General features: G+C 35.2%; 1 protein-coding gene across 2 annotated transcripts in view; it reads right to left on the bottom strand.

Annotated features, from left to right (window-relative positions):
- Nucleotides 1–892: 892 nt before the first annotated feature.
- LOC129001733 (delta(3,5)-Delta(2,4)-dienoyl-CoA isomerase, mitochondrial) overlaps nucleotides 893–12917 on the bottom strand; it is a 40621-nt gene continuing 28596 nt past the window's right edge. For both annotated transcript variants that reach the window (XM_054429142.1, XM_054429143.1), the window contains 4 exons: nucleotides 10486–10612; nucleotides 9537–9690; nucleotides 1703–1829; nucleotides 893–1474 (listed from right to left, as the gene is read on the bottom strand). In XM_054429142.1, coding sequence (XP_054285117.1) covers nucleotides 1376–1474; nucleotides 1703–1829; nucleotides 9537–9690; nucleotides 10486–10612 — 507 coding nt within the window. In that variant the 3' untranslated portion in view covers nucleotides 893–1375. The remainder of the gene's footprint in view (nucleotides 1475–1702; nucleotides 1830–9536; nucleotides 9691–10485; nucleotides 10613–12917) is intronic.

The raw sequence follows: 12917 nt of genomic DNA, 5'->3' as shown, positions 1-12917 counted from the left end.
TTTAAATGGGTCAAAGCTCAAAACGCTAGGCTATAATTTCATTGAAAAGTATTAAAAGTATAAAGGTTTATCTTGTCATCTCGAGAGTATATAATTCTGACCCCTAGCTTGAAACCCTTAAAAGGTGGGTCTGGGTCTTCAGATATTTCCAAACGAAACGTAAATCATCCCAACAGTTTATCATGTGTATCCCAGTCACAGCAACTACATTATTCTATTAATATAATGATCGACATTAATTTTGCAAGAAGATTAATTATTTTAGTGAATAAAACTTGTTTTACGACTGTGACTATTATAGTCGCTCTGCCACTTCACAAACACGTAAAAATTGTTTGTTTTGTTTTTGTTGTTGTGAAATCATATGTAACAATGTAATGTTGGTATTGTGCTACCATTCCAGGAGTTTCATTAAAACTGCTTTCTTGCTTTTGTTCTGTGTTGTCAGTATCTAGATCTAGATTCATTGATTCTTTTTAGATATGAATACCCATAGGGTAAAGATGGGCAACCCCCAGAGCCACTGGGGCGGAGCCCAAAAGGGTTTTGAGATAAGAATGGGCAATTTAAACTAACATCATGCCAAATTTGAGCCCAATCCGACCAGTAGTTAATGTGTGATGTAACATAGAGCACAATGGCCTATGTTTTTAGGATTTTTTGTGAATATAGCAATCTGAATTATGGCACTAGAAACAAAAAATGGGAATATTTCACTGTCACTGAGCATTTTCAACTAAGGAAGTGGGGGGTTTTCTTCGGGTCTCAAGGCTACATGGATTGTGGTATTTCATCCTTTTATTAGTGCTATTTAAAAGAAATCACCAATTTGGTTTTGTAGACCTTCAGAACACTACATCCAAATAGGGTAAAAATAAAGCAGATTTACAATAATTACTCTTTTAATTCAACATTCATATAAAAATATAAATCTACAATCAAAATATGTTGATAATATAATAGTAAAATATCTACTGTATACGCACGTTATAGTATATTTTAATACATTTCCATCCTTTTATAGTACACTCCACTTCTAAAGGTATAAAATCAATAATGAAAGCAATATCTCTTGACAAAATATGACACATTACAAGACATGCTTCGAGTTGAATATGAATGCAAAAGCAGATGGATTTCCAAAGAGAAATCAAAATGATTACTGGACTGTAGCTTATTGAGCTCAGGACTGTATCTTATTGAGCTCAGAAGATAAATATTATACAAAAAGTAGTAACAGACAATACAATAGCTATTCAGTCTTCATAAAAACAAAATTCTATACAAATTTATGATTGGTGTTTGAAAAGCCCTGTAATTAGCATCTTATACTCCTAATATGAATACATTAAGCCACTTGGTATCAAGCAAGATATTAAAGTTTGGAGAAGATGGGAGGAGGACTTTTAGTGGCCAGAGCAACACTCGCATTCATAAAATCCTCACTTTGCAGCATAATCTGGTTCCAATCAGCCTGAAACAAGAATACATTTGGTTAGGACACCAACTAACACAACTTCAATCCAAACTACTAACTTGATGATGGTATTATAGCCTCCGGAATCTGGATTACCGACAATTGAAAATGGTGTAAATTCCTGCTTATGATAATAACCACTAAGATTAGTGATTGGAAAATGACTAAGCATCAGTGTTAATAAGTCCGCAAGGAGCACCACCAACTAGCATTGCCTTTACGTACCACATGATCCAGCCCCTCCTGTACAGTATGCTCCCGAGAGTACAAGAGGCTCCGTTTAGTCCCTTGCACAGCCACAGGGCTCTTCTCTGCAATGCTTTTGGCCACTGATACTGCCTCGGCAATCATCCTGTACACATAACACACGTTTCTTTGATCTGAGCTAAACCTAAAGCGTGTTAGTGATGTGATTGTTGGAGCACATGACGTTACATTGTTTGTATTCAGCTTAGTTTTCAGGGGTGGCTTCAGAGGGCCGACGTCTGTCGGGCCAGCTAGTTAGGTTATATAAATAAAGGGAAAGCATTTAAACCAATTATTTTGCATTAAAATTTTAAAATTCCCCCTTTTTGCCCACAAACCCCTAAACACCCCTTTTTGTTGTTCATCCCTTCAAACCTCTCATCCCCCGATCAAACTCTTATTTAATCCTTGTCAGGCCTACAAAAAAAATTATTCCTGGAGCCGCCCCTGTTAGTTTTGAATACTAATGTATCTTCTAATTCAAGAAGTAAGGCTTCACTCTAACAATAAATTAGGTCTTCTCGGTCCGGCTGCGGCACTGAGGGAAATTTGGTTTCGTTGCAGTCAGTGATCATCAGAGCCTGATACTTACTGAATGAACTGCTCTGATGACTGTAATGAGGCTGAAACATTAGAGCATAGTTATAAGCTGCTATCGGCATTGACTATACACCTCTACTAGATTGAACATGTAATGCATTTAGTTGATAACCAGATAGTGGTGCGGTAGCAACGCAACCTATCGTCATATAACGGAAACATGTGTTCTGTCTGGTGCTGCCCCCGCGCGGAGAATGTGAAAGCTACTAGCACTAGCACACTACAATGAGAGACGAGACTAGTCGGCTCGGCCTCGGCACTCAGCTAGGCAGTCGCCCGGGCCCGATGACAGCGGAAGTGATGTAAATAAAACTAAAACCATCACATCAATATCTCACCCACACCGGGCTCGACGTCGAGTGACATAGATCTGGCCTCTGGCACTGCTGATACCGTGTTCATGTAACCATAGTCAGCTCTACTATGCAACTTTTGATTAATGAAACATTAAACGATTGGACAAAAGTATCAACTTCCATGATGTTTTCAACATGACACGGGTCGGGAACGCCTCACCATTAATAATTTATTATTTCAACACCGGATACACATTTTGAAATAAGCCTTTCATTAAATGAACTATATAATATTAAATGGCAAAAATTAACATAAATAAATCTAGTTTATAAAACAGAGCCTGCTGTACACTATTGAATAGTATTTCTCACAATATCCTAATATGTTGCAATAATATAAACTGCTAAAATTGGATAAACGTGCGGATAGTGAAATTTCATTTCGGATCGGATAGTTGAGGCTCGGTTCGGATCGGATCGGATATTGGGAGGTTCGGATTCGGATATTTTCGGATTCGGATAGTTCGGCGCGGTTAATAATAAGTTGCATATGTATTTTTAACCTATAAAACAATGTAAAGCTGTGTAAATAAACTTAAATGACGATTTTGAACTATAGAATTCCACAGTTTTCTCTCTCTTCACAATTCACAACATTTATTTTTAAAAGTTGGTTGCTTGAATTATATAAATTATATGTATTATATTATATTAAAAAGTACACTAGCAGCCGAAATCTTCACACAACACCTTAGCTCAGCAGGACTGATGTCAAACGTTTGGGCTTGTTTACTTGAGGTTATGTTTTATCTTGTTTCCTGGTTCTCACAAGCCAAGGAGTTCGATCTCAAGTTTATTTTCACATTGTATGTCCTTACGTTTTTGGAACGGATTATTGGCCTTAAGTGGCATTTTGCGGGTTTGCCAAGTTTAGAAAACATCACTAATGCACTAAGATGGGTTCTAGCTCACGATTTGATGTTGGGCAATTAAATTAGACTTTATAACTTTGTAAAAGGTGTGTATCCCTGAATTTATAAATTGCATTCTACACTTATTCACTGCCAAACATAATTCAGTAGAACCTTGATGAACCGAGAATTACACTAGCCTACATAACTTCATTACCCCAAGTAAAATACCAAGATAATTTTTATAATTGTATTTGAATCGTATAATCTTAGTTTGTTAAAAATGGATTGTATGTTCAACAATAATTGCAGTCCATTATTGTTAAGCAGTATGGTCCAAATTATTGTTTTTGATTTTGAAACATCACAATTCATTTGAGAAAATTATAGTTGAAGCAGCCCAATGTCAAGTGCAATAGTTTGTTTACAAGCTTTCTCCAGACCACGGGGGAGGGGAGGGTCTGATAAGCCGTCTATTGTTCACCCCCAAGAAGGTCCGACCCTCATTAGTGCCGCTCGGCTGCACTCAGTGGGGAACCCAATACCACAAATCAATCTGTTAAATGAATACAAATATTTGGTAATAATTGTTTTATTAATATTCACCTTGAAATTTCAATAAATTTGGTGTAAAATTTGACAAAAATCGGCCATTTTGACCGATTATTAATAAAGTACCAAATACCAATAAAGTATGCTACTTATTTTTATGTGAGGAACTTGAGAAATAGCTGTAATGAGTCAAAACCACAGATTTGCACTAGGGGACTAAATAGGCAGATGTTTAAGTAGTCCGTCACCTGACGGTTTTGGGCGCGAGGCGCCGTCTCAATTCTTTGGGACATGACATGCCGCTCGCTACCTTTGAGTGATGTGTCATAAAGTTTTTGTGCCATCTCATTCATTTCTTAGTTTGACACCAAAATGTTAAAAGCTGTATTGTTGCCAAACTTCAGTTCGCAAATGTTTGAGCACGGCGACGGTCGTAACGGTTGTGCACGTCGTCGTTAGTTTTGACCTGTAAACACCTAGTCTAACTAACATAAATTATTAAGTGAATAATAATCGTGCGTGCTATCTCAGGTGTTCAAATGCCTCTCAATAACCCACCACATTACTGTCATTAAAAGAAGGAACTCCAATAATGCTAATGCGAATCGTAAATCCACCGAGGCTGTGTAACGTTACCAGACTGACGATTGAAAAAATGACACCAAAATTGATTGAAGCAAAAGTTATCAGTGGTAAGTTTAAAGGAGAAATAGTCTTAATCTCAAGAATACTAATGATTTCATCCGAATTGCCCTCTGAATTTAAGCAACTACAATTTTCTTTGTGTCTTAAGGACATAAACATAACTGTAAACCATCCTACTTTGACAGTTCTCATTAAGTATCAGTTTTTTGTTGCTGCTTGGTTCAAATTAGCTGTTTTCGTAAATGCAAAATAAAAACAACAGTGCTGCACCCTGTTGGTGAATATTATAACTTTTTAATGCTTTTGCATATCAATGAACCAACTTTTTTATTTGAAACAGCTGACTAAATTCTTTAATTCCTTTTAATATGAATACTCATAAGGTTATTATGGGGAACTACAGAGCCACTGGGGCGGAGCCCGAAAGGATTTTTTTGATAACAATATATACCTATATGTTAATCGGGAATGTGAGCTATCATCATGCCAAATTTCAGCCCAATCTGTCCAGTAGTTAATGCGTGATTGAACTTCAAACAAACAAACAAACAAATAAAGACACAAACTTTCACATTTATAATATTAGTAAGATTGGTAGGTTTATTTTTAACATTTCCATGCATTTTAAATTTTTTTCTCACAATAGTTTTCACGCTGCTGTTAATTTTTAAAACGTATGCTAACATCGTTAATAAGTCGCTAAAAAGTTCGTTCAAAATACCATCGTGTTTGTCGTGACACAAGAAATAACACCAATATTATAGATTTATAATGCGAACAAAGGTGTTTAAACAGATTTATATTTGTTATACAAAAATTTCTCCCGCGACTGGCATCGGGCAGCCTGGTGTTTCGGTGTTTGTACGATATTTCCCAGCCGGGTGGGAGCGCGAGTGAATCTGCGACATTGCCGATGTGTACCTGGCCTCTGGCCACCACACTGTTTAAAAAAACATCGTTGTTCACATTATAAATCTGTAACATTGGTGTTATTTGTTGTGTCATCATGACAAACACGATGGTATTTTTAACAAAATTTTTAGCATCTTATTAACGATGTTAGCATACGTTTTAAAAATTAACAGCAGCATAAAAACTATTATGAGTAAAAATGTTTAAATGCATGGAAATGTTAACAATAAGCCTACCAATAAGCCATAAAAATTTCAGAAAGATTCGCTAAGTGGTTTGTTTACAATTAAATTTTAAACTTCAGTGTTAGTGCAGAGTTTCTATAAAAACCGGTACTTTTTAGGATCTTTCAACTATATAATTGTTTCTGTTAACGGCAATGTTTCATTGTTACCACGTAAAATGTGTTTAAACCAGCTTATATTTAATTTTTGTTTCAACAAAATCGGATAATTCACAACTTGGTGACTCATCGAATTTCAATTTTACAGATTAGCCTACAATTTTAATTTGATCTAACTAGTTGACTTTGGTTTGCTAGAAGACAAATCAATTAAAAATAAGTGCACAAATATGTCAGAAATTAGCTTATTATGCTAATAAGAACATATCCATGACTCACTCTACATAGAGACTTCAAATAGCCATTTACAATTTTTTTTAACTGAAATTACTCGAACATGGCTGTTTTTATGAAAGAATGTCAAAAACATTTTTATTTAGCATTATTATTCATCTATCAAACGATGCCAAGTTCAAAAAGATTGGATGACAAATAGCTGAAATATTTCGATTTTAAGTTGTAAAATGGGGCAAACGTACCCAATTTTACAACTAAAAATCGTCATATTTCAGCTATTTATTATGTGATCTTTTTTTAATATGATATCGTTTGATAGATAATAAACATGCTAAATAAAAGTGTTTTTTGAAATTTTTCATAAAACCAGCCAATTTTGAGTAATTTAAGTTTAAACATTTTAAATAACCGCCATTTTGAAATTTTAGGTTGAATCGAGATGAACTTTTTTTCCAACACGGGTCTCTTCTACCTTAACATACATACCAAGTTTAATTAAGATCAGTTGAATATATTAAAAGATAAAAATGTTTATGTAAAAAATACAAAATGGTGGATATCTGGTTAACGAAGGGATTTTGAAAAAAAAAATATTCTTGATTTTGTTGTTATTTTGACCCAAGGAATCAGTAGGTAAAATATGTCCCCAACTTTTTTGAACACCCTGTATAAAATGCTACATCGTTTGCATTTATTCAATATTACATTTTAATATACCTCGTAACGTTTTCTTACCCATTAGAATGAACATTTGATTTGTCAAGTTGGTTCCATATTAAGTTTTATGTTATATGCTTCCATTTAAAAATTACACCGTTTAAAAATTACTCCAGCCCAGTACATAGGCCTAACAACCGAGACTCTCCGAAAACGCATGAACGGCCATCGACATGATGTTAAAACTAGCAAAGAAAAACCAGTTGCACAACATGCCTTATCCCACCAACTTCTATTTGATGACTGTTTCACCATAAAAGCTCTAAAATCATTGCCATCAAACTGTGTCATCCTATTTAAACTGTTGTTTTGTAACTACCATCTAGGCCTACTTCTGAAGAAGCCTCTGAAAGAGGCGAAATATTAAGTATTTTATGTGTGTGATTTTATGTGTTCTTTGACTCGTCTGCAACCTTTCATCAGGTGAGTTAGCTGTGTCCTCTCCATCCTATATTTATTTATTCAAATATTATGTAATATTTTCTCACCTGCGATCCCCGAAGGCTGATTAGTAATGTTTGAGTGCATTGGTTTTTTATGTATGTATGTTCATTTATTCTTATTATTAAATAATGTTCTTCTAATAAAAGTGTTCTTTATTGACAATTCTTTGTAGTTTTTAACCGTGTTTCAATTTTCTTGTTGTTCATTTTTCTTAATCCATTATACAGGGTGAGTTTTAATTGTCCCCCCCCCCAACTTTTTTCTACATTTTTTCAAATATCAATCCCAGACCACTTCCAAACATTGTTGGGTAGTAAGTACTTCATTTTGACAAGGTGGCCATTTCCGGCCGCCATCTTGGATCCGCCATATTGGATGCAAAATTTTTTTTCAAATGTAAAGGTGGGGTTGTGACCCATTATTTCGAACTAAATTTTTGCCCTGATTACAATGCCGCAAACCGTTTAAAAAAATCTTGATTCATTCTAAAGTTATGAGGGCTTTTTAAAAATTTATTTTTAGCCCATTTTAACATTGTGCATTTACAAACTAAGACCATAATCTCAAAATAGTGCTAGATAAAGATAAGTATACACTACCAGTAATTGTCGACCTATTTTCACTTGGTTATGACTGATTTATTTTTTTCGGCCGCCATCTTGGATCCGCCATTTTGAAATGTGATAAATTATTTTAAATATGAAGGGGGTGTTGTGACCCATCATTTCGAACTACTTTTTTAAGCTAAACTTAATTCCATGATCCGTTTTTCATTTTCATTTTTTGATTTTGAAATATTGACATTTTTAACAAAAAAATTTCAATATTTCATAAATAAAACTTGATAACAAAAAATGGATTGTGGCATTGTCTTCAGCTTAAAAAAGTACTTCGAAATGATGGGTCACAACACCCCCTTCATATTTAAAATGTAGAAAAAAGTTGGGGGGGGGGGATTATTAAAACTCACCCTGTATACTAATAGAGTAGAGGTGTTATTTCAGTCAAAAAAACAATAATAGCTAATTAAATTGTAAAGCACCAAAATATTATAATTTATAAATGGTGATGGTTATAATTACTTGTTGACTAAAGTGTATATTTTATTCCATTTTAGTAACGACTTCTGCGAAAAAGCAATTCCTCAGTCACACAGACAGTACACTTTTGTTCTATGATTTACAACTTAACCCTAGGAATGTTCATTTTTGAAAACGTCCTCAGTGAGATGATGAAAACGAGGCATAACACGGTATCCAAGCAAAATTGTGTATAATGATTTTAGAAAATACTTTTATATCAATCATATTTAGTCTTAAATATGCCATGTTTTGGAAAATTTTGCTGGAAATTATAATCTAATTTGGTTTAATGAAAATCAGCTGACATTTGCCAATAGATACGAGACACACAATCAAAGTAGGCAAGCTATATATCACGCAATATCTCATGGGGGACCCAGCAATTTGTACTTTTTACCGCGCACTAATCAACAAAGTAACCGCCACTGCTCGGCACTCGCGGCTCGCAGTCGCAATACGCATCGTAGCCGAGGTTGTATGCAGTGACAGACGACGGGCGCTCGCAGCGCGATCCTACGTTATCTAAGGGAACTAAAGGCGCTTGAAGAGCGCCTAGCGTCATCTAACATAACTACGTGGACCATACACTAACGCAGAACCAGTGTATTGTTAACAAAGCGACCGCATAGTGTTCAATCTAGTAGAGGTGTATAGTCAATGCTATCGGTGACATTGTCAGAATACCTAGTTTGTGGTGTTAAAGTATCTCATTGTAATTATACTAGCCTAAATTCTAAATCAATTCTGGGATTTTAAGCCTCTGCTGGTAAAAAAAGTTTTAACCTAATACTACTTACTACAGGGTGGCCACAAAACTCCTGGAAAAAATTATCACAATTTTTACAGTTTTCCGGCAGAAAAACATGGGTTTCCCGGTCACCAAGGTACATTTCACTAGAGGTCAATGTGACATAATATTTTCGAGCCGAGCGCAGACTAAATACTTTTCTTAAATTTGTGGTGAAATTTAAAAACACTCATGATTCTTAGTATGTGGCCACCCTGCACTACTATAGAAGAGACAGAAGATATGGATCAGTTAAACTGTAAGCTATGTTAAGATAAAAAGCTTACGAGTCTTTTGTGTCAAACAACTTGCTGACCAGTCCGGCAGCGGCCGCCTCAGCAGCTGGCAGCTTGCGCGCTGTGAAACACAACTCATTGACTAGAGAAGCGTTGCCAATGAGTCGGGGTAGCCTCTGTAGCACTCCTACATCTGCTGTTAAACCTGGACCACAAACATAAGATAAGGAAATACCCCCGCCGCAGCAAACCTGCAGACTAAGTGAGAAATAATCCCTATTCCCATGGTCCAATCATGCTGGTTCGCGAACTCGTTCAAATAAACATAGGTTTACACGTTTGTACCAAATTTCATCTAAATCGGATCATTTTTACTCGAGTTATCGCGCTAACGGACACATATATATAAATATATATATATATATATATATGAATTTGAAGGGATGGTGTTTTTGGCCTCTAGGGACTTCAAAACGAAAAATTAAATCGGTCCCGGGTCCAGGTCTTACCATGAGTACTACGGTAATAGCTTATTCCCTATATATGGGAAATTCGCTAAAAGTATATTAATTATTAATTAACGGTTAAAAACCAGTAAAAGTAGAAACAGGACAAATTTTAATTTACAATGGATACAGAGAAACAGTTCCCACTGAGAACTAGTATGAATCTTCTCATAAAAGGTTGTTTTAAGTCTGATTGAATTAAAATGTTTTTAAGGTCTTTAAAATTATGTATGTAGCAACACCACAGAGACGACAGTATCAATGATTAAATACTCTACCTATTAAATACTCACAGATTGAGAAAATTAGAAGGAGCGTCATTAAGAATGTGAAATGGAATAACAGACCAGTGCCAACATTGGTTTAAGAAATTCATAATTTTAATTACCTATATCTAAGTTGTCTACAAGTCACAAAAAATCAGTACAGCTCCAACAACCTGATCTAAACAAAGGAAGAATAAACTAACGCATCGTCATGACTGCTTAGCTTACCTAAGTCAACTTCTTTGACTTGAAACCAAGCGTCATTCGTGCAATATCTGATATCCGTGGCTGCAATCAAGTTGATTCCTCCGCCAATACAAGCATTATGTACTGCTCCGATCACAGGCTTGTGGCACTGTAAGGGACAAGTGAATCTTAATCTTAAAGCACTCAGAAAGGCTAAAGAGATTGTAATATTTTCCTAACATCTATGTAGTAAGTTAATAAGGATCACAAACTTTTGCCAAAACCGTAAACCGCACACCTATCAACCACATCTGTTTGATACTCTTTGCCATATTATCATATTGCTTGTTTCCTCTTTAACATTTGTTTTGTGCTGATTTAATTTACATCTGTTATATTCATTGTTTTTTCTAAAATATACACAATTACAGTCCACTTAAAGCTCTTTAGTTATTTTTTATTATAAGTTTATTTCAACGCAACGCAGTTACCTAACATTTTGGTCCAATCAGAAGCCGAATACAATTGTCAAGAATTTATTACCTATGGTAAATTATTAAACAAAGAAGATTTGGTGAGTTTTATAGACTAAATTTCTAGCAAGACTTACTACCTAAATTTGGATTCACATTGTTTCAAGTTATATGGAATAATCAATCTTCAATTGAAAATGAGTATTAACAATGAAAATGCATTGAAACTTCTTCGATTGAAAAAGGCTAAAGTTGTTGAAAGAATAACTACTTTGTATAAATTGAGTGTAGATCACGTTATTGAATCTGATGATAGTACCGAGTTTCAAGTTAAGGTTTGACGAATTAAAATCTGATTATCAATGTCACAATCAATATCAAAATGAAATTCTAGAAATTTTGATTACATTAGGACTAGATGAAGAAATACAAAATGAACAAGCATCTATCGAAGAAATTGAGTCTATGTATTTCCATATTTTAGGGGCCCATAAGAGATGCCAGTCTACATCAACTAACAATCTCATTCAAACTGTCAATAAAATGCAGCCTCAAGTTAAACTACCTATGCAATTAAGGTCTTAGGTATAAAATGGCAACCAGTATCTGATGAGATTATGTATCAAGTGAAATTGAGTAATTTAAAGAATAATTCCAAACCAACTAAACGTTCTATTTTAAGTCTGTTGAGTACAATATTCGACCCTCTTGGATGGGTGACACCAGTGGTATTGTATGCCAAAAAGATGATGCAAGCTCTGTGGACTTTAGGTGTTGGTTGGGATGATCAGTTAGATGAAAATGTTATGAAAATATTGCACAATTTTATTGATGAATTGCATTTACTTGAAGATTTGAGAATTCCACGTCTTGTGATTCCTAGGAATTCAGAAACTTTTCAGCTCCATGGATTTGCTGATGCATCTGGTGAAGCCTATGGTGCCTGTCTTTATTTACGTTGTGAAACAAGCTGTGGTGACATTCCTACAGCATTTATTGTAGCTAAATCCAAGGTCGCTCCTTTGAAATGTCTTACAATCCCCAAACTTGAGTTGTGCATTTTAGAAAGGAATTACGACCTTTAAGGGCACTTTATGAAATAATGGATAATTACATTTAATAATAATGGCAAGGTTTCTCGTCATGACGAAAATTTTAAGTACATGGTTTAAGGGGGTGTGACTTGTAGTTTTCTTAAAAATTCATGGGTACTTTGGGATTTGTAAATGGATTATTAAACCTTAGTTTTAAAAACATTGCGACCATTAACACACTTTGTAGACCTACTTTTTAAACTCATCAGACATATTTCATAAACAAGTGGAAATAAAACAGAAATATATTCGGAGTGAAATATAGCGGATGGTACAAACAAAAGTCCCATAGACGTGAGGTTTGAGCAAGTTTGAGGGCCAGGCCGCTGGCTGGTCGGTGAAGGTGTGTTTTCCTCCAACTTCAGTAACCGCGCTGCGTGCTACGCGATTAATCTAAAGAATGCAGCGTGGCCAGGAACAGCGTGATTAAAATTTTACGCTGCGCAAAAGTGTTTTCCTAGAAATCCGGCAATGCGTTGCGTAACAAGCAGATTCGCGGTTTCCACAGTAACGTTCTGCTATGGATCGGAGAAAGAAGAGTCTCGCTTTTATGTTGTTGGTGGAAGAGGAAGAGATGGACGAAGATGTCGACATAGCCCAAGCTCTACTGTCCAAAAGTCGAAATTCCTGTAGAGAACTGTTTAGATCTAGGAGCCATGAGGGTGCGTTTAGTATTCTTATTAATTGGCACCTGATAGACAATGAAGTAAAATTTAAGGAATACTTTAGGTTAACTAAAGATCAGTTTTCCTGTCTTGTTCATTTTTTGCCCTATCCCACTCCAAAGCCTGTCCTTCTTCAAGTTATTTTTAAAATCAGGATGGCTCATTTTCCACAGAATTTCAAACTCGGACACAGTCAATTAATAAACTGTCATCATCAACAGTGAACTTGGTAACATCACTAC

The sequence above is a fragment of the Macrosteles quadrilineatus genome, unplaced genomic scaffold (assembly GCF_028750875.1).
Source record: "Macrosteles quadrilineatus isolate MER2022 unplaced genomic scaffold, UCM_ALF_1.0 Scaffold_8__2_contigs__length_117827958, whole genome shotgun sequence".
In the NCBI taxonomy this organism is placed as follows: Eukaryota; Metazoa; Arthropoda; class Insecta; order Hemiptera; family Cicadellidae; genus Macrosteles; species Macrosteles quadrilineatus.
The sequence above is the reverse complement of the archived record's forward strand: the minus strand, read 5'-3'. Positions and strand labels throughout refer to the sequence as shown.